Source organism: Pristis pectinata, chromosome 19 (assembly GCF_009764475.1).
Source record: "Pristis pectinata isolate sPriPec2 chromosome 19, sPriPec2.1.pri, whole genome shotgun sequence".
NCBI classification, from domain to species: domain Eukaryota; kingdom Metazoa; phylum Chordata; class Chondrichthyes; order Rhinopristiformes; family Pristidae; genus Pristis; species Pristis pectinata.
The window spans coordinates 34406181-34433121 of NC_067423.1; the positions used below are offsets into that span (position 1 = coordinate 34406181).

Sequence of the window (26941 nt, forward strand, 5' to 3'; positions counted from 1 at the left end):
AGAAGATCTAAAGGAAGAGACCAAGTTGGAAGAAGGTAGAATTCTTGTCTGCATTCTTAAAGTCACTTTATTTGTATGCTTTGTATTGCTCTGTTATGAGTTAATTTCATTCCATCAACCATGAAATTTGCAACATCAATTTTCCAGAAGGTTCTGTCTCGTGCTCCCCATATACAAACTATTGCCACTAAGAAAGTATAGATGTGCTTGAACTATTTTCTGATGCATATTCCCAATGGGCCCATGTTGATAATTGGCACTTGTCGATAACATTGATGATAATCAGTTAATTCTCTGCATAGTGATCTAAGATTGTAAGAGATATTGTATCTAAGAGATACCCTCTTGCTGTATATAAGATGTCCATGTGACAGGACACTGCATTGTCAAATGTGCTGTCCATTGAATTCTACATTCAACTGAATTCCCATCTATCTGTACTTGGGTTCAACTGTATGTTCAAGATCACATGATGTCTCATGGAGGACAAGCAGTTCTCATTTAGAGGGTGTCAGAGAGGTGGAGCAGTTAGTGCTGCCACTTCATGACTCTGGTGACCTGTATTCAGTCCTGACCTCCCAAAAAATTTGCTGGTAGATTAGTAGGCTCCTGCAAATAACCCCTTAGAGGAGGTAAATGCAAAGAATCAAAAGGGAAGTGATGGATATGAAGGACAATGAATTGCAGGGCTATAGGGAATTAGCAGAGGGAGAATGGGAATGATGGGATTGCTCTCCTGGGACCTGGCATAGAGCTGAGTGGCCTCCTGTGTTTGAGGGAATAACATCTTGGCTGACATTCCTAACTTTAGCCATTACGAGTAAAACTAAATCAGCCAGTTGTGCATCCCATATTGTGGGATCTCGTGAAACACAAAATGGTTGCCTACATAACTGTAATTACGGTTGGGGGGATTAATAACACCTTTTTGCTTCAGAAATGTGTATTGCTAATTTGTACACTAATATATCCTGATTTTTGTTTTTCTCTATCCGCAAAGCAAAATTTTTGTCCCTTTTACTCCAATCATTAATTTTATTAAATTGCTTTTTTTTTGTGCTGTGATAAGCCTACTTATGGGTTATCTATAAAGTCCCTCACTTTTTGAACATTGGCTAAATAATCCATAAGGAAAACTGGTATCTTTGGAAGGACTATAACTGAGTGATGAACAGTTTCGATTTAAGGCTTTGCTGGTGTTATATGCTCCATGAGGATGCACTAACAAAGTTTCCACAAGTTCCCATCTTAACAAAAAGATAATTATTAGGAAAGTAGCCTTGTCTAGGGTGTAATCATTTGTGCTTTGTTAGGGCTTTTGTTTTTAGATTACAAAATAGTCATTCCAAGATTATTGAGACACCTGGTCTTTGTGTTCCTTTTCCTCCCTGTACTGATAATATTTACTTTTCAGCCTTCTGAGATTGCCTTAATATATCCAAACCTCTGTGGCAAATGAGCATAGTCTTGCTTGAGTATTTTCAGATTTTCCATCATTTTTTTAAGGTGTCCAATATTTGCTGGCAATGAATAGAAATTAAATGTTTAACAAAAACTTTAAAACATTTAATGTATTGCTGTGCAACTTGATCAGAACATCTGTGAAATTGTCAAAAATCAACCACCAAGATGCAGCATCAAGAAATAGAAATATCAGCTTATTCATTTTAGATTTAATTTTGGTTGTTTAATTCATTGATTTATTACAGCCTGCATAATACTCATGACCAGGGTTAACTCAATGAGTGTATTGGTACGATGAATTATGGCCATCATACATGACCATAATTCCAGCAATTTTTAATCAGAACAAAGCAAGCAGTGGTGCTATGAAGTGGGACTTAAACACCGAGTTGTCCTTACTTGTATTTTTTTTCTTTATCCAATTGACAGAAGACTCCTCTGTGCTCCAGACTCAACAATCAACTGATGAAGGTACAAAATATTGTCCATGTGTTGATAACTCCTTTTGCTAAGATGGTGTAGTCTGTGAATTTCTGTATGTTCCTGAAAGCAGGCACTTAGAGGTAGTGCTACATACAGAACATCTGTTATCGAATGCAATAACTCTCAATTAAACAGCAGTGCCCAGTACAATAAATATTAAAGTCATGGCACATTTCTTAAAAGCACACTTGTAATTATATTTACCATGCTGCTTCTCCCTTTTTTTAGAAAAGAAACTAATGCATACAAATCATGTCCTCTGTAATATTTCTCATAGAATCTTCAGAGCCTCGGAACTGCCTCCAACTTGGAAGGCAGTCCACTCTTAAAACATCCAATTCAATCTGTCATCCATTCAGTCATTCTGTTGGTTGCAAGAATCTTGTTGACACTGAGCCCTTCCCCAGAACTTGCGCAGTTTCGACATCTCTATTTGTGTGAACTTTGCCAGACCCTATCAATATCATCTTGCGCTGAGCCTTTTCCTCCTTGCCTCATTTGGGAACTCTGGTCGTGAAGCAGCTGTTGCCCTAAAACCTCTGTGAATTGGCTCTCTGTTGTTAAACTGATTACAGATTCTTCCTTTGCACTGCCTGTCAGAGGTTTGTGAAAAGTCCCAGTGAAACAGCATGGTCCGTGTTAATAGAGGCCTTTAACATGGGCTGCTCAATGGTCTGTCTTTAGGAAAACCCAGACCTGGATGGACTCTTCCTCATGGATATCACCCCACAGTCTAATTCTGGGACTAACTTGTTATTTTGCAGGTCTGTCTCAACTCTTGGTTGCCTCCTGTAATCAATTTCTCTGTACAAGAGTTTTGCTGCTATCACCTGTTGACTCTGACTAAACATGTATAACCCTAGCCCTTGCTGTCTGACACTTGAATCCATGACTCTCAAAGAATGCCTTCAGTATGTTCACTGTATCTCTGATGTTACATCCTTTGTTACTATTTCCCATTCTCATTGCAAACCCACTTCTGGAGTTGTGTAAAGCTCGGTTAATTGGATATCCAATTGTTCAGAAATCCTGATGGTTTGGTATCTGGCTCACCAGGTGATATTTCCAATGCTCCGTTTAAACTCACTGGGGGCCCTGTTCCCACACTCCCTTTAAATTCACCAGGACCCACCTTTTGTGCTCCCTCAACTCACCAGGTTTTGTTTCCCACATTCCCTTTCAACTCACCCTGTTCATTGAAACATTATTATACTACCGTGTTATACATCTTAAAACAAAAAAGTGAATTAAGTGTGTTGGGGTATCAATGGGAGAAACATCCAGTCATCTGGAAAATCAGCCGCCTGTATTTGCTGCAGCCTCCTCTCGGGTTGTACTTTTTCTTGCTCTTCCTGATAGTTGCATGGCAGCCATTGAACTATTACTCGAGCCACAGCCTGTAACCCTGGTCAGGCAATCTCTTGTATTCTCATCCAATATAGGATACCATTCGGCCCATTGAGTCAATGCTGGCTCTTGGAGCATTCCCATCAGTCACATTGCCCCACTTATTTCCCTGTAACCTATTCTTTACCTAGAGATGCCTTTGCACACGTCAAATCCACCAGACCAATGGTTTGCTCACTTTGACTGTGAGTGGGAGAAGAACAGTGGGGGTGTGGGTTACCTGAATTCGGAAAATTCAGTGTTCATACCATTGAGTTGTAAACCACCTAAGTGGAATAAGAGATGTTCTTCCAATGTGTGTATAGCCTCATCGTAGGAATGGAGAGGGCCATACCCCCGGTGGTGTTCTCCCACACACACTCACCTGTCCACCTAGGTTTCCTCTACCCTTTATTCACCTTTCCCATCCCCTTCTCCTTTCCCTCCCTGCCTGGTTACATCTGCCCATCATCCTTTCTTCTTCAAACCTCTCCCCCACCCCCCCACCCCCCCCCCCCCCCCCCGGTCCTGTAACTATCAATTATCCAACTATCAATTACTGGCCTTTTTCCCCACCCTGCTTCATATTTCTGTATAATGGCAATCCTTCCTCTTCCCTCTCGGTGCCTCGGTCCTAATGCAGAGTGTCAACCCAAAAGCTTGATGTATGCCTTTTGCCTCCATAAATGTTGTTTGACCTGCTGAGTTCTTCCAGCGTTTTTTATTCTGGCATCTGCAGTGTCTTTTGTCTTGTAAAATTGACAAACCTGTCACACAAAGTAAAAGCACCATGTGTGGATTTAGTGGATGGCCAACAGGTGCTATTGCACCTGATGTGGTCCTTGCACTGTGAACGCAGCTCTTGCCATCTACTTACCCAGCAGAGAGGTGAGCATATATGCTCGCTCACCTGATCCATCTTGCAGTCTACAATGCTCGGCAATCAACAGCCAGCAGGAGAGAGCCTAGCCTGACTTAATGTCTCCAGATGCAGATGCCCTTGGCTCATAGTAATCTTGTCTGTTCTTTGACAGGTCCTGGTTGCTGTCCACATCCCCCTCCCCTTCACTCAGATCACCACAACTTAAAACATTAAACATTACATTATTTATACAGCACGGTAACAGGCCCTTTTGGCCCAACGAGCCTGCACCACCTAATTACACCCATGTTAACCTACTAACCCGTACGTCTTTGGAATGTGGGAGGAAACCGGAGCTCCCGGAGGAAACCCACGAGGACACGGGGAGAACGTACAAACTCCTTACATCCAGCGGCGGGAATTGAGCCCCGATCGCTGGTGCTGTAATAGCGTTACGCTAACCGCTATGCTACTGTGCTGCCCTTAATTGGGGGAAGGAGGGAGGTGATAGTTAAATTGCTGATAACTAGACTATGAAACAGCTACTATAGGTTTACGTGGCACTTAGGAGCAGATCAACAAAGGCCTGACCTTTATTATAAACAAGGACTTAAAAATAATTTGTATTTTTAACAATTAATAATATACTATACATTTGAAACTGAAGACTAGACAGGTCCTGACTGAAGATTTACATGCTTGTTCAAGCTACGTCCCTTGTGTAGATCTCACAGATGGATAGAGTCATACAAATATGACAAATAAACAAATGTGAGGAATGCTAAATGTTTATAATACTGTCCATCACTTGATTTACTCATCTGCTTTATAATCTTGCAATTCAGAATCATATAGGAAATTTTTTAAATTTGTTTTTCCCCGACTGCATTTAGTTTACAAGATCATGAACCAACTTCCAGATGTATTGTGGATGCTGAAAATTTAAAATAAAAATTAGCTCACTGTATAAATCCTATATGTGACAGATGTAAATCGAATGTGGCTTCTCTGACACATATGTTTTGGTCCTGTCCTCTTTTGGAAAAATATTGGAAAGACATTTTTAACATTATCTCAACTGTATTGAATGTTGATTTACAACCTCACCCTATCACTGCAATTTTTGGATTTCCAAGGATAGAGTCTGGCCATTTATCTGCTTCCGCTTACCATATGATTCGCTTTGACACATTAATGGCCAAACGATCCATTTTGCTTAAATGGAAGGATCCAATACCCCCTACTACTTTTCAATGGTTCTCTCAAACAAAATCATGTTTAAACTTGGAAAAAATTAGAAGTGGTACTGTTGATCCTTCACTTAAATTTGAAGATATTTGGAGTCCATTTATTCAGTACTTTCATATGATATAGATCCCTTTTCAATAACTTTTCAATTTAGAGGAACGGAGTTGACGACATAATATTGCTCTGTTTCTATTGAGAAATTTCAGTCCATTTTTTTTTCTTTTGTTTTGTATTGTTTTTGAAATTTTCTTTTTAGCTTGGTTTTATATATCATTTACAATTTTTTATTGATTTGGGGATTTTTTTTCTTTATATACACAAATCTTTTTCTTTCCTTTTATATTATATTCATCTACTAAGAGATCGTGAGATCTAAAGATTTTTTTTAATATCTTATTATTCTTTATGATTATCTATTCCATGATTGTTCTCCTGATTTCTTTGTATTACATGTACAATCATTGATGTTCTATATTAATCTGTATTAATTTGGAAACTAATAAAAAGATTGGAAAAAGAAAGAAAAATTTGCACTCAGCATGTCAGAGGAAGAACACTGACCTTTCACCAGTTCTGAGATGTTAACATTAACCTACTTCTTGCATTCTGTTTTCCCCACTGGAGAGCCCTCTAATGAACATTTACTGAATGCTTCTTGCAACACATCCAGAGCTATATCACTGCATTCATTAAGGGAGAACTGAACTGTGTAATTACAACAAAGATTGCCATACTTTGTTGCTCCTGCACTGCTAGCCTTTGACTAAGATAATGTGTCACCAATTAAAGAGAAAAACAGTGTGAAGATGCCAGGCAGATTCAGTGATAATAGAAAATACATTAGCAATATTTTCCATGATCCAGGAATACAATAACCAGACTAGAACTATGTTGGGTTCTTCCCATCTAATGCTATGTTGGCAAGAAACTGGAGAAACCTCAGGAAGGTAAGAGAATCCCTGTTGAACTTCAAGCTTAGATAAGCTTAGAGACTCTATTGCACAGTGAAGTACGTATCTATTGCTAATTACCGATCACAGTACACAATCAAGAACTTGCTATGTCAATCTGGAAATTTGCAAATTTGCTTCTGGTTCCTGTGAGGAGGCAACTCAATGCATGGCATCTAACAGCACAACATGTCTGTATGTTACTTCCACATTTGCACATGGATGCAATGCTGCAGAAGCAGACCTTAGTGAAGGGGAGATCCGCTTCAACAACACTCCAAAGAGACTTGCCTGCTCATCCAAGCTCATGAGGTTCAGTGTGGGGAATGAGTTGCACGTAGGTGCTGTGGCATTAAAAAGTTCTCTCACTGTGGCTCTTCCTCAGGGCTCCCATATATCACCCTTACACACACCCCATCACCACATCTCAACACCTGCCCTCCCATCCAGCAGATGACTGTATCCCCTGCTTGGTTTCTCCTGACTTTCTCCAGGTCCCAGTTTGCCTGACGTTCCGATCTTCCTCCCACCAGCACCCTTCCCCCATTGCAACATGTGACCCTTCCAATCAGCCTGCCTATGTTCCTCTGCTCACTCCACCATTGCTTTTATTCACAATAAGTGTACAAGGCCTGTTCTATTGAGCATAATGTCTCTGGTTTTAAGCGCAATAGAAGCTTGCAGCAGTGGGCCCCCTCACTGAATATGCAGTGGTCTGACATACACCACACATTTACTGTACCTTTTTGAGCAGGGAAAGATCTCCAGAATTGTATCTCATAATATTTTCGAAACAAATTAGTTTCTTGAAAATGAATAGCTACCTTTGTTAAAAACAAACCAGATGACAGAAAGAGCCTTGCATACCACTTGGCTGCTTAATTGTTCAGACAAATGAGATATTGTTTCTGACCAGCCAGTAAAATGCTCTGATTAATTACACAATTTTGGGTCAGAAAAGGGTAACTGTGTAAGGCTGACTTTCAAGTTGTCTCTTTTTGGCATGGAGCCTTGTTTGCCATTCTTGCATGCTGGAAAATCACAACATTTGACTTACTATTTTCCCTCTCTTCAATTTTAAATGATGAATAATTGAGGTCAGTGACCTCCGATTTCCCAACTGGCAGAGTTGGCAAGATGGCCCTTCACTAACTGCATCTTGAAACAGTCATCTCTTAAATCTAGAAATAAATTTGCATTTAAAATAAATAGAAACTTGGATGGATGACAGTAACAAAAATATAAGTTAAGAGACACAGTGTGCATTCTGAAGGCATTCTTTAAGCTGCTGGGTGATTTAAATGTGTTTAGCCAATTTTTATATCAGAAGAAACCAGTTGTGGATTGGATGTGGAAATAGTAAGCACACCTGCGTTCAGTTCACCTTATAGTGTCATACAGTATGTTGCTTTCTGACAGTGTAGAAAATTGCCTGGGTATGTCCTGTTTATTGTGAACAGGACAAATCCATCCCAATCTACTCTCAATCATCAGCAAAGTAATGAAAAGAGTTGCTGCCTGTTTGAGTAGGCAGCAACCTACTTGAGTGGTTCCCCATCTACTGAAGCATCCAGTCCCTCATAACTAGTGCATGGTGGCTGCTGTGTGCACCACTTATAAAATGCACTATAACTATTTTCCTAGACTTCTCCAATAGTATCTCCCAAATGCTCCATCTCTACCACCAAAAAGGATAAGAGCTTCAGGCACATGGACGCGCGGTGACCTGCACTTTCTCCTTCAAGTCAGCAACCATCCTTCTCTCTCACATACTTCATGACGTGGCGGTGTATTGCTGCCCCTTCAATACCATGGGGAGCAAATCCAAGATCTCCCTCCCCAACAGTAGGACTATCTTCACCTGGGCAACTACAGCAGTTCAAGAGGACAGGTCACCACCACCTTTTCAAGGGCAGATAGGGATGGGCAATAAATGCCGGCCTTGACACTGATGGTCACATCCTAAAAAATATAACCAATAAGAAAAAAAGCTGTAATTAGTGTTCAATTTACTTGATGTTTAACTCAACTCTTTTTATCTTCAATCTTCATCCAACTTGCTGATACTCCCCAAGGTATTCTTTTATATATTTGTTTTAATTTTCTGAAATGGTGTGTGCTAACCTTTACCTTTGATCCACATAAAGAACCAAAATGATTTGTTGCTTTAATAGATCCCTGTGTCAAGTAAACCATAACTGTAGCCCTGCCCTTTAGCTACAAGCAGAAGTATGGATAACATACTGTAGATGTTGGAATCTGGAGCAACTAACAATCTGCTAGAGGAACTACTCAGCGGATCAAGTGAGTTGACTATGTCCTGATGCAGGGTTTCAACAGGAAACGTCAACAGTTCCTTTCCTCCCACAGATGTAAATATTGGATTCCCTGGGAAATTATGATTAAGGAAGTGTGACCTTGGGGATCAGGGCTACAGTGTTGGAGTGCTGACAGTAAACCATTCTCTTTTCAGACTGAGATTGGCGGAGTGTTGTCAATTTAAGTTACTTATCTGAAATTATCACCCATGGTACAAATTGGTTAATTTGGATCTTTTAGCTGTTGTGCCTAATTTAGAATAACATTCACATTCATGCTTTTCTGAATTAAGTTTGCTTTTTAAAAAAAAATTCTAAGCTTGGATATGCTGTGATGGAAATTGTAACTCGTTAGATGAGAAACGTGTGTGTGTGCGTGTGTGCGCGTGTGTGTGCGCACGCTCGTCTGTGTACGTATATGTGCGTGTGTATATATATTTTTGCTGGCAAGACCAGTGTTTATTGGCCGAGCATTGTCCCCTTAATTGAAAGGCTTTCTTATGAGTGTTAATTGGATGGAAGATTCAAACGTATTGCAGAATCTGAACTGAGACTCCAGGCCTGGCCTCTGGATATTAGTCCAGTAACTTTACTGTGCTCCTTCCCCCAAGGTAATAAAGAAAGCACCTGTTTTATTATCTTCCTAATTTTCTGTTGAGCACTAAATGCCTAACTGATTCACTAACTCCTATTTTTCACCCAGTGATAATAGTCAAAGTTACTTGATTTTTTTTTGTCTACTTCCCATCTAATTCTGCTTTTTTTTCCACATTCAGCCGGAGAAGCAGAAGAAGGTATCATAATTTTTAATCTTATAAGCTTGAGACATTTTAGAAAAAGCCTTAATCTCATTGCATAGTTGTACTCAGTCAAAGGAGGTTTTTTTTAAGTGAAAACAAAATGAAATTGAGTCTATTTTTAATTGGGTAGAAGGCAAAAATGAGATCTTCTTGCAACCTAGAAGTGGCAGCATTAAATGTTAGCCTGTCATTTAAACCGTTTCAAAGATACCAGGTCAAAATGGCATATTGGGTTGGTTGCCTCTGCATACGAGGTTGAAAGTTTGCAAGTAAAACACACTGTCCATTGGCTGCAGCTTATAAGTCCCACAATAACATAGATTTCACCACTTCTTTAAGAACATTGGCCTGCAGTTATACCTATTGTTAAATTGATGCAGATCGTTTAAGAAGGGATAACATTAAAAATGCAAATATCACTCTGGTGAGCTGGGATTGCTTTTGAAGTTGGGGAGATGAGCTATGTTGTTGGGATGAAATGGGAAGATCCTCACGAGATACCTGCCCTGGGGATGTATGCTGACACTGAATCCCCAGAATGAGTGAAAGAAACCAGAATATGTAAAAGTTATACAGTGGACAGTGTGAAAGTCCACATGATTGCCGTGTTTAGCCCTACTGTCCAACTGGAGTTCCACAAAAAATAATTGCTAACTTGTTGAAGTTTAAATTTAAGAGGGGCATAGAGAGGTTTGCCCCTTTTCTCCTGCATTACAACACCTCCTGCACATTTCCCAAGTGCAGCTGTACTTGGAGCCATGACATTTCCACACCATCTGCTGAAAAGTGAGAAGAGCCTTAAAGTACATTTCATGGCAGCTGCAGTACGGTGTTGTGTCAATCCAATAGGAATGCCAGCTTTTATCCTTTAATTCCAGATAATTTTTAAACTGATCTCAAAATATCAAATTTCGTGGTGGCATTTGAACTCTTGTTCTCTGTGTTCTTTATAAAGACCTCTGGATTATTAGTCAGTGTATTATGCATTATCTCTGAACAATTAGCATTTAATCTTGCTGAATTTTTTATGTGAAATAAAGTAACTTGCCATCAATTCCGTACACATTTGTAATTCTGAATTATCTATAGCTAAGTTTTGTTTGTAAGAGAATCTTGTATTATAGGATCATTAATATACTATTTGATTTGTTTTTCTTTGCTCAGAAGAGTCCAAGCCTAAACCAAAGTAAGTCATAAATTTAAGCACTTATAAAACTTGAGCAAAATTTCAAAATTTTTGAAATATGTTACAGAGTCATACAGCACAGAAACAGCCCTTCAGCCCACAGAGTCTGTGCTGACCATCAAGCACCTATTTTTACACTAATCCCATTTTATTCTACTTATATTCCCATTAATTTCGCCCTAGATTCTGCCATTCGTCTACACACTAAGGCAGTTTACAGTGGCCAATTAATCTCCAAACTAGCATGTCTTTGGGATGTGGGAGGAAACCGGAACACCCAGAGTAAAACCACGCAATCGCAGGGAGAATTTGCAAGCTGCACACAGACAGCTTCAGAGGTCAGGAATGAATCTGAGTCGCTGGAGCTGTGAGGCGGCAACTTTACTAGCTGCGGCACTGTGTCACCCACAAACAGAAAAGATCCACCTACCTAGAATTATACTTGACAAGTCAATGGAATTGTAAACAATCTTGTTTCAAGATATTCTCTTATAATTACTCTTGTAATTCTCCTTTGTATTCTTGTTTATTACACGCGGTATCATCAATTTGATTTATCAGTTCCAATTTTCTTTTCCCACCCAAAATAAGCTCTCTAAAGAACGATGAGTACATACTCTATATTCTATTTGCTTTTAATTTAGAAACTGGTTTGCAAATTGTATTCTTCTAATTCCCATCTGATATCCAAATTCATGACCAGGATGGAAGTCCAATACTGTACAACCCCTGTCAGAAGCCTGGGAAATGCTTATTGATTGCTGAGGCGTGCAATTTAATAGCTTTTTATTTTTTGGCCTTTGGGAAAATAACAACAGTACCTATCTTATTAGAATTTTAGCCATGACTACTTAGTGCTTTTTAGGTTGAATGCTCTGCATTAATAACTCAGCATGTAACAGTAACTCTATCCCAAATAATTTCTGTAGAAGGATGGTCAAGATATACAGCTCAATCATAACAAAACCTTTTTTCATAGCATTAAACCAAATGACAGTTTGGATTCATTCAGTGACATCTTTTCTGTCTGTTTCTCTAAATTATCTTGATTGCGATCTGCACAAGAGATTATTGTATTTGTTTTATCCTTTTAATATTTGTATGCAGGTAAATGTGTGCGATGGAATAGATGGGGGAAAGGTATAAACTAATGGAAAAAATCAACATAATTCAGAGATTTATTAGAATATACGGGTTGAGGGTATTTTATTTTCCCATAAATGTAGGTGCAAATCAAGGTCCCAAGCTCTTTTCAAATGTCATGTGCAAATGGGATTTTCACTTATTATGGTGTTCTGTTTGCCTATACAGGTGTATGTTTAAACAGGCAAGTTCCAGCTTTGCAATGAGCCTCTGTACTCCTGTTTAAAATTAACCATTTGTGTAGAAGGCTCTTTATTGCTTTAATCTGTTTTCTCCATTATTTGCATCATCCTCCTTTAGTTTTCTGGAGTCCACGGCCTTTTCAGGATAAATCAAATTGACAGTTATCATATTGTCTGCATTGTAGATGTCCTAGATAAAATGTAATTGGTGTAGTGATTTTTTTTTCGATGTTGTCTCAGGACATCCCAAATGCTTTGCAGTTAATAAAATACTTTCAATGTTTAATTACTGTTATAAAGCAAGAAAATTGGGAGCCAGTTTGTACACAGTAAAGTCCCATAATCAGTAATTTGACTGTGATGGTGTAATCTGTAAATTAATGATGGTGATTGAGGAAAGATGTTGGGGTGGACCTCTTTAGAGCGGTGCAGTAACATTTTTAATGTCCACATGAGATTGCAGGCAGCGCCTTAAAATTTCAATACAAAAGTTGGCACCTCTTTGGTACTAGTCTACATTTTCCCAGTGTGAGTTTTGAACCCACAACAGCTGCTCAGAGACAAGTGTGCTATCAACTGACCCACAAGTAATACGCTTCATATGACTGCGACTGTGGGGCACTATTCTTGTTATTTTATGACCGCCTGCATTTTTAACACAATTAGGTACAACAACCTCCCCCCAGTATCTCCACTCCATTATCCATCTGAATGTGACAAGTTCCCCTCAGAGCTTTAATTTTTAGCAATACATCAAACAACTTGTATATATTGATATCACCACCACAACACTGACCTTTCACTGTGTTACCAGGCCGCTGGTCTGACATCCAGTCCTCTGAACAGCATTTCTTCCAATTATACATTTAAAAGACCAAAACTGCTATCTGTATCTTCCATCAAAAACCGCATCCCCAACCTGCTTCATTCCCCCTTCCTGGCTACTATGGGAAGGTGAACCAAAGCCTTTCAAAGTATTTGATGAGCTGTCACGCCATGTCTCCTCCATCACCAACACTGCATGCTTCTGTAACATTACAGATCCATAGCCACTGCTTTGGCTATTGATGCTGGAATTCACATCTTCAGATTCACCCATCACTGCTGTGCACACTGATGTATATGGGTTCCTGTGCCCCAAGTGCTTTAGTTATAAAAGTCTTATTCTTGCATTCAAGTCCCTTCATAGTCTCACCTTCCCGATCATTGTAACTTCCTTCAATCCTGTCCATGAACTTTGTTTGCCTGGAATTCTGGCTTGTTGTCCATTGCTGGTTTCCTTCACCCCATTTCATTGGGCATGCTCACGGTCATAAAGGCTAAATTCTAGAATACCCTCCCTAAGCATATTTTTTCCACCTCTCTCTCCTAAAGACTTATTCTAAAGCTAATTTTCTCAACTTAGCTTTTGGCCAATTGTCCTAGTGTACTTCTGTCTCACGTTCACATTTTGTTATTATGCTACGTTGCCTTGGGATGTCCAACAGTTGCACGGGTCCTGTAGAAATGTTACAACTTGTTGTTGATTGCATATTGAACATTATTTGTGTCTTCAGTTTTTTGAGCCTGAAATTAGCAACAGAGTAATTTTACATCTTTTATCCTTTGTTGCACATTTATACACTAACAATACTGTTAATCCAGAAATTCAAAATTGATATTGTTAATCTCTCTCCCTCTCTCTCATAGATTATTTATGCCAAATATTGCACCCAAAATGCCTGATGGTGAAAAAGTTGACTTTGATGCAAGTATACTTCTTACTTTATCTATGTGCTTAATGCTCCCGGTGTAGATCTTTGATTCATTATAATATTGATCAAGAAAGCTGCACATTAAGCCTATTTACTAGACCAGAGGTGCTCCCAATTTTGGACGAATTTGAATGATCAAAAAATTGGGAGAGTCAATCTTAGTTCTTCAGTCTGTGCTCCTGTCTAATGAATCTACATATGCTTAAGAAAGCCTTTATGTTGCAATTTTTAGTTTTAAAAAATTATTAATGTTTTGAATTTCTTAATTGTGGTATGCAGATAATAAAAAAATACAATTAAATATTTAAAATAACATGTAAATCGATCAAGTTTCTGTTTGTGGAATATAGAAGCAATACATCTTTAAATGTTGTTTCCCATATAACAACTTATTTGACTGTCTGCAAACAAAAGGGAACGATGGCATCAGCAAACTTGGTGTCCTGGAGCGCTTCACAACCAATAAATGACACCTGAAATGCAACCTTGCTTCTATGTTTGCAACTATGACAGTCTGTATGTAGACAGATGCCATAAACAGCAAGATGGGTCAGTTAACACTTGGTCTGATTTTAGTTGTTTTGTTGAAAGTGGAAATATTGGTCAGGGCAACTCATTGCTTGTTGGATAGAACGACAGCAAGTTTTGCATCTCCCATTGTAAAGAATTCTCATTTTAATATCTCACCCTCAACAATTTCTCATGGGACTGTGCTGGATTTGATGCACTTAAGACTGAGGCTCAACTCTTCACTACAAAGTCGTCATCAAGACTTTTACCACATAGTATTAGGCTCAACTGATGACACTAATACTATTGGTGAAGCATACAAAAAAAGTATCACAGTAAATATTTGCTTATACAACTATACTAACTTGACCAAACATCTAATTAATTAGCTCAATAATTTCATTTCAATACAATGTTGAACTCCTCATATATAAAAGTTTAAGGTAATTTGAAGAAGAATTAAATAACAACAAGGCATCACATTACAGAACAGGTGAAAAGTTTTCCCTTTGCATCCACAAATTCTCAGGAGGATTAGGAATAGACACGCGTGTGAATGTCTGCCACAAGTTGTACCCATGTCTGAATGTTCACTTTCACTACATAAGAACAGAAGAAAATAGGAGCAGGAGTAGACTTCTCAGCTCCTCAAGCCTGCCCCACCTTTCAGTCATGGCTGATATGCCCCAAGCCTCAACTCCTCTCCTGTACTATTTCCCCATAGCCCTCAATTCCCTCATCTTTCAAAAATTTATCTACACCCTCTTTAAATGCCCACATTGATCCAGCCTCCACAACCCTCTGGGATGGAGAACTCCAGAGATTCACCACCCCCTGCAAGATTAAGTTCTTATAATCTCAGTTTTAAATGACCACTTGCTATTCTTGTAAATATGTCCCCTCGTTTGAGCTTCCCCAATAGTGGAAACATCTCAACATTTATCCTTTCATGTTCCTTAAGGAACTTGTATGTTTCAATAAGATCACCGCTCATTCTTCTAAACTCCAAAGAATATAGATGTAATTTCTTTAGCCGACTGTGGTAGAACAACTCTCTCATCCCAGGAACTAGCCTGGCAAATCTCTTTTGGACTGCCTCCATCGGCAGCAGTAAATGCAAAGTACTGGAGGAATCCAGCAGGTCAGGCAGCATCTCTGGAGGGAAATGCTCCCTCATTCCTGTAGGCCCTTCTCTTTCCCCTCCCCCGCCCTCATGACAGCCCACCTCCTTCCCTTTAGTCCATGGCCTACTGTCCTCTCCTATCAAATTCCTCCTTCTTCAGCCCTTTGCCTCTTCCACCTATCACCTCCCAGCTTCTCACATCACTCCCGTTCACACACCCACCCCCCCACCACCACCTATCTACCTACCCCCCTCTCATCTGGACTCATCTGCCAGCTCTTGCTCCTCCCCCTACCTTTTTATTCTGGCCTCTGCCCTCTTCCTTTCCAGTCCTGATGAAGGGTTTTGGCCCAAAACGTCGACTGTTCATTTCTCTCCATGGATGCTGCCCGACCTGCTGACTTCTTCCAGCATTTTGTGTTCCTTGCTCCAGATTTCCAGCACCTGCAGTCTCTCTTGTGTCTCCTTTGCCAGCAGATCCTCCCTTAAATAAGGGGACCCAAACTGTGCACAGTAGTCCATGTGTGACCTCACTAATACCCTGTGTTATTGTAACAATATTTACCTATTTCTAAACTCTGATCCTCCAGCAATAAAGACCAATATACCATTTGCCGTCCTAACAACTTGCTGCATCAGCATGCTAACTTCTTGTGACTTGTGCACAAAAGCACCTAGATCCCTCTGTATTCCATGCATCTGCAGTCTTTCTCCATTTAGATAATAGTCTGTCTTTAGGTTCCTCTTGCTGAAATTCATAACCTCGCACTTAGCCGTGTTAAATTCCATTTGCCAAGTTTTCGCCCACACAATCAACCTTTCTATGTCCCGTTGCAAGTTCCAAATATACTAATCATAACATGCCCTCCCATCTATTTTCAGCAAACATGGATACCTTACACTCTACCTCTCCCGTCAGGTCATTAACATTAACAAATAATTGAGGGCCGAGAGCTAGCGTGTGGGGGGAGTCCACTAGTCACATTCTTCCAGCCTGAAAAAGACCTGTTTATTCTAATTCTCTGTCTTCTATGTAATAACTTATTTTTAATTCCATGCTAACACACTTCCCCTAATACTAGGAGCTCTTGTGCATCTTTTATGTGGCATCATGTCAAATGCCTTCTGAAAATCCAGATACACCACATCTGCAGGTTCCCCTCTATCAACTCTGCTTGACGAACTGGAGCAAATTTGTCAGACAGGATTTACCTTTCATAGAGCCATGTTGATTTGTTTGATTGCATTAAGCTTCACTAGATAACAAGATGTTTCTTCTTTGATGATCGACTCCAGCATCTTGCCAACGACGAATGTTACGCTAACAGTCCTATAGTCCCCTGTTTTTTCTCCCTCCCTTCTTGAACAATGAATTCACATTTGTGGTTTTTCCACGGAGAGCTTCCAAGAACTCAGTGAGTTTTGAGAAATTTCAATCAATAGCTCCACTATCTCTGCAGCTGTTTCATTTAAAACCCTCAGCTGCAGTGGGACCCAGTGACTCATCTGCCTTTTGTCCCATTAGTTTTTCCAAAACATTATGCCTCATGATATTTATTGTCACAAGTTAATCCATATTGTCTGAAGTGAGCCTATCAGATGCCCTTGGATATTTGCAGTGTCTTCCACCATGAAGACTCACGCAAAGCATTGATTTAACTTACCATTTTCTGTTTCTCTTATTAGTTCCTCAATCTAGCTCTCCAGGGGGACCCACACTCTGCTTAATTGCCTTCTTCCTTTTTCTATATCCATAGAAAACTTACTACTTTCCAGTTTACTCTCATAATCAGTTTTCTCCCTCATTAACTTCTTAGTTTCTCATTGTTGGTTCTTATGAAATTCTCGGTCCTCTGGTCTACCATAAGCCCTTGCCACTTTGTATGCTTTATTCTTTGATTTAATATTTTCCTTAATCTTCTTTGTTAATTATGGACAATTCATCTTTTTCATAGGCTCCTTCCTTCTAATTGGGACAAATTTCTGCTGAGTGTTATGAACCAGCTGTTTAAATATCTATCACTGCTCATCCACTGACCTATCCCTTAGCCTACTTACCCACTCCACTCTAGTCAACTCTACCTTCATACCATTGTAATTATCCTTACTTAAGTTGAGGATATTGGTTATAGACCCTCGGTGTTTGTCCTCAAACTGTTTGGAATTCTACCATGTTGTGATCACTGCTCCATAGTGGATACTTAACCACAACCGCATCATACCTCATTACACATGACCCAATCTAAAACAGCCTGTTCCTGAATAAATTCTGTACATACTGCTCTAAGAAACAGTCCCTGACACACTTCTTCAATTCCTCTTCCACAGCACCCTTGTTAGTTTGATTAGTGCAATTAGTATGCAAGTTGAAAATCTTTCATGATAATTGCAGTTCCTTCTTTACACGTTTTTGATATTTCCCCATTTATGCTACCTTGGTGTTCATCCTATCTATTCCAAGCAGCAAAGGGATCTGAAGAAGTTTTTTTTTACAAAATCCCCTCCGACTACAGAGTCTAATTAAGCAGAAACATATTTCACGAGTTTGATTTCCAATCTGACCCTTCCCCAGTGATCGGCTGGTGCTCCTGCTGAGTCAAGTTCAATATTGGCAAAACAATATTGCAGTCACCGAAGGTACTTTCACTGTGATGTAATTAATAGAAGCTCCTCACCATCGGTGCTTAAAAGTTGTTCCTTTTTCCCTCCAGGATATTCAGAGGAAACGTATGGAAAAGGATCTCGTGGAACTTCAAGCTCTCATTGAGGCTCATTTCGAGAGAAGGAAAAAGGAAGAAGAGGAGCTTATTGCCTTAAAAGAGAGAATTGTACGGTTCAGTGGATAGATCTAATTATGCTACTTATTAATTTGTTGCATGTTTGAGTCTGTATATAATTACCTGCAATCTGTGACCTAGAAACATCAGAGATCCACAAAGATTGTAAAATTGTAGTCTTATGCAAAGATCTAAAATGATTTGTTTCTTTTGTGCTTGTATAGAAAATTTGCTTTCTGCTGCACCGTATTTTGAGCTATAAAAGGTTGTCATTTAAATTTGCACAAACCCCAATCTGGTAATGACCATACACTCCGTTTTGGGAACGTTGAACAATGATAATAGCCAAGATGTTAGGGATAAATTGTCTGCCATCTTCAAAATAGAGTCATTGAATACTTTATAGATGGGACGTCTGATAAACATGTCATCCAAAGGAGACCTCTGACACTCAGCTCTCCCTCAGTACTGCACTGGAGGCCCCCTTGTACTCAAGTCTCTGGAGTGGAACTCAGAACCTTCTGATTCAGAGACAAGAATGTTACCAATTAAGCCACAACTAAATTGGTTGTTAAAAACATGTACATGAATGGTTATTTCATGAATAATTCTGTCTGCCTTACTCCAGTAAGGTATATTCAGGAACTGGTGATCATGATGAAAAGCATATGTGCACATACATGTCATCCAGTAAGCAAGCCTACAGCACACTAGGGCAGATGTCACCACTCTCTTACCATTCTCAGTGCAAACAGAATCAAACATTAACTGAAAATCTGAACCTACATAAGAAAGCTTGGTGCTACAGGCTACACCTGGTAAGACTCTGAATTGAATCACCCTCATTTTCTTTCCCACAGGGTGTTTAAATCCAACTGAAACTGGAATTTTTATCAGGATGCCTGGGTTTTATTCTGATGCAGCTGCCAGATATCAAATAATGGTATTGTTGCATAATTTGACAAGCATATCCACCCAAATCTACTATTAATGCCTTTTTTGACACACAATTTAATACTCTCCTGTACAATGGAGGTTTAAAAATTCAACCATGTTTTGTAAAATGTAAACTGCTAAATAATTTGTCACAAGCTTAACTACAGCAATGTAAATTCTACAGTTGCTCTGCACAGTAACTCACATCCACAGATAATGCTTTTTTACTCATATTCAATATTTTTGAATTGTAAGCCAATACCCAAATTTGATGCATTGAAATAGAATGTGTCACAATATAAATGGTGAATAAATCTCTTTGGTATTGATGAAACAAGGGAAGTTTGAGCTCCCTTTGGAAAACCTATTGAGAACAGCCATTTTGAAAAGTCACATGCACAGAACAGTGTCAAATGTATGAATATAGTAAATGTTTCCTTTCATGTTGCTGACCATAACCTGTTTACAGCAACTGGAGATACTTGGTGTGTTTTAATGTAACACAACTCAAAATTGTTTCTTACATTCCAACACAGTGAGAGCTGGCCAATATGTAACTGGTCTAGGTTAAGAAGCAACTTGCTTGGACGTTTCTTGAGCTTTTCAATCACTGTATCAGTTTCCAAATAAAAAATATGTTTTCAGGAAAAGCGCAGAGCGGAAAGGTCGGAGCAACAACGGATCCGAGCAGAGAAGGAGAAGGAACGGCTGAACCGAGCAGCAGTAAGTTATCTGAATCACAGACCAGATGGGTCCTGGGTTCATTCCTTAATTCAGTAACAGAAATTAGGAACAGAGTCAGAAGACAAAGGAAGGTAAAAGTTGGTGCACGTACTCCTGTGGAGACTGTGAAACACCCAGTAGATGAACTCAGAAAGGCTAGGTTCAAACTAGGGTTTTTTTTTTTGGCTGTTACAGACAAGTAAACTTGTATTGATCAGATTCATGGCCACAAGGGAGAAGAATCAATGAATCATGGAATCGTACAGCGCAAAAGGTGGCTATTCTTCCCATTGTGCTTAGACAATCTCTCCACAGATGTTTAAAAAAAAATGTACTTTCAAGAACCAACAATAACACTTAAGCCTAAACTGAAAGAATTATTATAATAGACCATAATGAACATTGCTAAGAAACAAAGTTCTGCTAATTCATCAGTAATAAAACCACATAACTAAACATTAATTAATGGGCGTTTGGATATTTGGCCCTTTCGAGTGATGGGTTGAATGTTTTTTGATTTATACAAATTACAAAGTCCTTTAATTTTATTAGATTCCTCAGCATGTTCTAATCAATTCTCTGTAGGAGGAAAGGGCTAGAAAAGAAGAGGAGGAACTTCGAAAGAAGGTAGAAGAGGATTTCAAGAAGAAGAAAGTTCTGTCCAATATGTCACTGCATTATGGAAGCTACCTGCAGAAGGTACAAGGTGTTGCGTCTTAATCCTTGAAAGTACTAGCCATAATGTATACTTAAATGAAATGGGTAAAATTGCTAGTTATTTTGTAGGCATGGAGATGGATTCATTTATTTATGTCAAAGAAAATGTTTTGGTCTCTATAAATTGGCAGATAGTTAAAAGGGAATGTTTTTGCAGTCATTGCTGAAATGGCCAAACATTGATTCAAATTACTGACAGTCAAATTGCTGTTTGATAGTCTGAGACCCGTAAAGGTGGCAGGAAGCAAACTGAGAGGGAAAAGAAAAAAAAGATTTTGGCAGACAGGCGCAAACCTCTCAATACCGAGAACCTTGGCGAAGAAAAACTCAAGTAAGAGCCTGCAAGTAACACCTACGGTATTCACAAAAATAGTTACTCCAGTGAGGTTTTGTAGCTTGGTGCATGTGATAACAAGGTCCACTAAGCTGCTACCAGTTTGTTAACTATTAGAGAATTCCAGCTGATCTGTTTAATTTGCTCGTCTAACTGTTCCCTGTATATAGTCGATTATATACTTGGGGTAGGTGCTTTGAAAATGAAGAATCAAATATACTATTGCAAAGTTGCTCTGTAAGGATGTGGGTTGCTGGCAACATTTCTAACCTATGGGGTAAAATATTTCTAATTACATTTTGCTGAATTGGGATGTCCATCCATATGTCTCGAAGAGAATAAACAGTAAATGTAGCCCATCTGCAATCTGTCACATTTAGGGAGAAGGCAAAGGAGCTCGTGGATTGGTTGCTGCAGCTTGAGGGAGAGAAGTTCGATCTATGTGAAAAACTGAAAAGACAGAAATACGAAGTATGTGGATTCTTTGGGTTTTTTTCTTTATGCATCCTGTGCTAAATAAGATTGGGTGGAATCATAGCATTGTACAGCATTAGCAATGTCAGTTCTGTAATGGAAAATTTCCCCTTATCTATTGGTAAATGATTTGTTCTTTTGGGGATTCAAGAAAGACACATTTCTCTGTTATGTTGTAATAATTGTAGCTTTACCACACATGGGGTTGTTTCTCCAGTGCTGCTGTCTCATAATCACCACCCACCTCTGTGCAATAGTCACGTTTCACAGTAATTGTTAGATTTCCCATCATGAAGATGGGAAACACAGGAGGAATCCAAAGGAGGAATCCAAAATCAGCTCTGCACTGGTAGTAAGGTAGGTACAAGTATGTAGAAATTCGATAGCACGGCGCTGGCTTTTTCAGACCTGTGCACTCCAAAAATCAACAGGACCCGGGGTGGGGAGTAGAGGAGGTGTCAATCACAATTGCAACCACTTACAGTTCAAATCAGCCATTCAGGAATTTTCAGTCATGGCCCCTTGTGAACCTAATGCAACTTCCATGTCAGGGATGGGAGAGGCATTTATAAGCCCACAGCACCAATCTGGGAGGCCTGCAATCAAATGAAATACTTAGCTATGTACTCATCCTCCCGCAGCTCCCCCCACCCCCCCACCCCAACCATACTGAACTGTCCATATCCAAGACCTCTGATCTCTTACTCGCATCTCCCCATTCTCAGATCTATAGCTCCACTGACCACACTTCAATCCCTCACCCCCACCCAACCCAGTCTGCTGGGCAAATCCCATCACTTTACCATTAACAACTCATTACACAAGCCAGTAGCTCAATATGCTGATAACTGTCCCCATTAAGCCATTTCGACTCATCCTATCACAGACACTCTCTTTGTTCCACACCTTCCTCACCTTCCCTCCTACTGAAAACCTACCTGCATCTCTCTCTTTCCCAGTACTGACGAAGGGCTGCAGACCTAAAGTGCTGACAGTTTCTCCTTCCACAGGTGCTGCCTGACTTCACTAAGTTTTTCTAAAATTTTCTAGTTTTGTTTCAGATTTCAAGCACCTGCAGGCTTTCGGGTTTTCATTAGGATTTATGAAGTGACTCTATTGCTTTTTGCGCTGAAGAAATAAATTTTCTTGTTGATTGTATTTTAAGTCTTGGGTTTTCCTCCCTATCTGTTATATGTTAGATTGTTACAGCAAAGTGTAAATTTGGCAAAAGTTGCCAGTTAGGGACACACACTTGCTCTTTCTACATAACCCAGCAAAATTTTCTAATATAAATCCAACTTTTTGAAAGTTATTGTAGAATTTCCAATCATTACAATTTACCATGTAAGCATATTTTTTCTCATCTCTCTGGTCCTGATGCAGGGTCTCGAAACAAAACGTCAACAACTCTGCTTGACCTGCTGAGTTCCTCCAGCAGTTTGTTTTTTGCTCTCTGGTTACTTTGCCAGTGATCTTAAATCTGTCCTCAGGTGACCAATTTTCCACGACTTCTGACTAATTCTATCTAAGCAAGAAAATTTCAAGCCCTGTATTGCTTCTCTCCTTAATCTTATCTGAAGAAGATGTCCAGTTTTACTAGACCCTCCAACCTCAAGTCCCTCACTCTGTTATAATTATTATAAATCCAAACCCCCCCCCCCCCCCCACAGAGCCTGACTTCTTTCAGTGCCTAGAATTGAACACTGAACTCCAGTTGAGGCCTAACCAGTGATTTATAAGGTTTTTATCACAACTTCCTTGCCTTAGGATTCTTGAGACTTTGTGTTTAAAGCCATACATCAATTATGCTATCTTGTCAGATTTTTAAACTAGATGCCACCTGCAGAGACTTGTGCAGGAGCTAGAAATCATAATCTGTCATTAAAAATAGCTATACTCTACTAAGACATGGCACAAATCATGGGGCTCTATCAAAATTATAGGACTTTTGCTGACAGATATTGGGGCAGTTGTTTATTTTATGTAAGCACTAAACATCTGGTCACAATCAAAATCAATGAAGCCGTTTATCTAGTGGTATATCCCATTACTATTTGTTTGGGACAAACCTTGATGTGAGAAACTTGGCCGCTGCTTTTTCTACACCACAGCAGTGACTATGCTTGAAAAGTAATTTAGCTCCAAAGCACATTGAGGTGTCCAAGGGTAATGAAAGGGAGCTGCAGGGATACAAGTTCCTTTTCAAATATTGATCAAGTTACTAATGATAGTGGTTCTTTCACTCTGGTGATAAGCTGCGTATATGATTATCTAATGCTCTAACAATTGAAAGAAATAATTGCAGATGACAAAACTGTGCATTTTTCATTTCAGAGAGAATGCATTGTTATAAGTGGATTTAGTAGTTAAAGTTGAAAACAATGCACCACTGCACTGAAATGTACAGATTGTTGTTTTCTAGTGCTCCCCATGGTCTGCATCACCAGATCGGAGTGTTAGAGGCCACACGCAATCTCACTGCATGTTTTTGCTTCCAGATCAACCTGCTGCAGATTAGAGTTCAGGAGCAAATGGGGAAATTGTAAGTAAAAACAAATTTCTGTTTGCTTTGGGAATTTTAGTCCAATGACTTTCTGTTTTGTACTCCAGAAACAAGCCACCAGATTAGAGAGTGTTCCTATCGACAATAAACTTCACTGCATCTGTACAAACCCTTTTCAATAGTACAATATAGATAAAGAACGGAGCCATGCTGTCTGTCATTTGGTCATGAAATTAATTGTTTATACATGCTATTATTAAGTGGAGTTCCATGAATGTTGTTTATAGACTAATGAAATTTGAAATCATGTTACCGATCTCCAAAGCTGGTAAGAGTTAATTCTCTTTTAAAGGGTCTATACATGATAGCATAGATTTGTCATTATTTATTTTCACATTGAGAAATGAGAACAAAACCTGTTTGCAAAGAACACACAGTGCTGATTTTAAAGTATTAAACTGAACTTCAGCAGTACCATGACAAAAATATTCTCACAACAGCAAACACTTTGATGGAGACAAATGGAGATTTTCAATTTTGACACTTGAATTTAGATTCCATCCACCTTTCCTCACTGTTGCCAAGACCTCTACCACCATTCCCCAATCAGAACATCCCTTACACTGCTTGGATTTTAAAGTTTCTGGAAGCTCTATTGTTTGGTCAGAATTATTCATATCAGATCATACAACAATTGTAAGTGACAAGCTGGAATAATCTCACACCAGTCAAGATTTTGTGTATGCATTTAGAAGAATTTTCTTGGCCTGGTATTTTGTATAAGCTCTGCATAGTGTGTATGTTGCCAGCAGAAATTTCATCCAGAACACAATTATAATCTCACTTTGGAGCAATCAGAACAATAGTTCCCCTTTAGCTATCTTCAATCGCCAAGAAGTAATAACAACTACCAGTAATATTTTTATATTTATGAATCTAATTTCCAGTTATTTTAAATCTTTCTCTTTGTGTGTTCCTTTTACTGCACAAGTGAAAATAAAATGTCCTTAATGATTAAATGGGAGCAAGAGTAATTTCATAAATTCATGCTGCTGCCAAGGAGTTTTGCCTACCAGCAATCACCAAGTCACCTACCTCCTCCTGTTCCCCATCAGGGGCTGTATCAAGCTGAGTAATAAGGGGCTCGGCATAAGGTGGTAGTTTGTTGCTGTTCTAAAGTGGCCCTCAGGTCTTCACATTGTTTCCATCAATTTACTGCAGGTCTGTTACATTATTGTTCCAGGAAATTGTAACAAAGCAATTAAGCATTTGTTCCACAAAACGCTGCTTAATATAATTGTTGATATTTATATTAGAAGAGAAAAGATGCTGGTTCTATAATTGTTATACTGGAACCTCCGAATGTGAAATGTGTAAGCATTATATTTATATTCTTTGTAGTAAAATGAGATCTTGAACAACATTTTTGTTTCCAAACCACAGCAGTTCAAAATCAGCCCGTGGCAAGGGCAAGGTTGGTGGCCGTTGGAAATAATAAGTGAGTGGAATACAACAGAAGCAGCATCTTCTGATGCACCGTCCTAATTCAAGACAGAATTTCCAATAACCAATAAATTACTTTTCTATGTTGACAATTAAATGTTCTTCTTTCATAATTGAAAATAGCATTTCATAACTTCGTGCCTGTTATGTTCTAAAATGCCTAGAGTACAAGGATTTCAAGCAGTTTTTCTGAGTATCCAAAGTGCATATTTTAAAATAGTATTATTGCTGATTTCAATGAAAAATTTAAATTTATAGAAGTGCCATTATGATTAAAATTACATAGTTGCTACAATTATACAGAGCTTTGGTGAAACCACAACCAAAGTACTGTGTGCAGTTTTGGTCACCTTACCCAAGTAGGGATATACATGCCATAGAAGGAACGCAGTGAATATTCAACAGACTGATTCCTGTAATGGCTGGACTGCCGTGTGAGAAGAGATTAAGTCAACAAGGTTAGTATTCACTAGAGTTTAGAAGAATGAGAGGGAATCTGATTGAAAATTACACATCTCTGACAGGACTAGACAGATGTGGGGAGGATGTTCCCTCTGACTGAAGGAACACAGTCTCAGGTTTCAGGGCAAGAGATTTAGGACTGAGATAAAGGGAAACTTCTTCACTCAGAGGGTGATGAACCAGCGGAATTCATTAGTAGAGAAGGCTGTCAGGCTGGGGACACTGAATATATTTAAGAAGGAAGTGGATAAATTTCTGGATGTAGGAGACATAAAGCGGAGAGATTGGGAATATGTATTGTATGGAGGAGGAAGCTCAAAGGCCTAAATTCCTGCTCCTATTTTCTGTTTCTATTGGCGGGCACTCTGAAGTCTTTTTACAGCCACAGACCCTATTTCATATTAAAATTTCCATTGTTAAAAATTCATGACATGATGTGGAGCAGAAAACCCTGAAGGGGATCGGTTACAATAGGTTGTAAGCCAAGTTTCTCACTTTCCTCACAGCCAGTGCCAATTTTTGAACTATATGACAGAATAAATAGGAAATGTTTAACCCCTGCAACACAGAATTGCTACAATAACACTATTATAATCAAGCAGGTTATATTCAGTATAATCAACATACCAAGCTTTTGGTCCTATATCACCATTTAACTCAAGCTTTGTACTATGGTAGCCCAGTTGTTGTTTGAATCAGACAGGAGTCCTGTTTATCTCATGAGGGACAGCTGAACAGATTGTCTGCCATGGACTTTTCCCTCTGTGATAAACTATTCAATAACAAGACTTCCTAGAGATGAGAAGGAACAGTACTGCTGTTTGGGACTCAAATTTTAGGCCTATGTCCACTCCAGCTCCGTGACTGGTCCCCTATCAGCTGACAACTCAGCATTGAGCCAGAATGCTTCAGCTTTGGAAGCACTCAATAATGAAGGCCAATGTACAAAATAACTTGTACTGACAGAAGCAGGTGAACTCCACCAACAGACAAATCGCTCCACACTATCCCTTTCCTTTCAACAAATTTTCTCAATTGCCCCTTTCTAACTTGGTACTGGTATTGGTTTATTATTGTCACTTATACCGAGGTACAGTGAAAAA

General features: G+C 39.1%; 1 protein-coding gene across 1 annotated transcript; it reads left to right on the forward strand.

Moving 5' to 3' along the window:
• LOC127580385 (troponin T, cardiac muscle isoforms-like) lies at positions 1-26735 on the forward strand. Its single transcript, XM_052033765.1, has 11 exons — positions 1-35; positions 1894-1935; positions 9488-9505; positions 10676-10697; positions 13712-13769; positions 18121-18237; positions 19768-19845; positions 20431-20544; positions 20781-20893; positions 21277-21367; positions 26718-26735. The coding sequence occupies exons 5-11, from the start codon at positions 13719-13721 to the stop codon at positions 26733-26735; spliced, it is 582 nt and encodes a 193-aa protein (XP_051889725.1). The 5' UTR covers positions 1-35; positions 1894-1935; positions 9488-9505; positions 10676-10697; positions 13712-13718.
• The last annotated feature ends 206 nt before the right edge of the window (positions 26736-26941 follow it).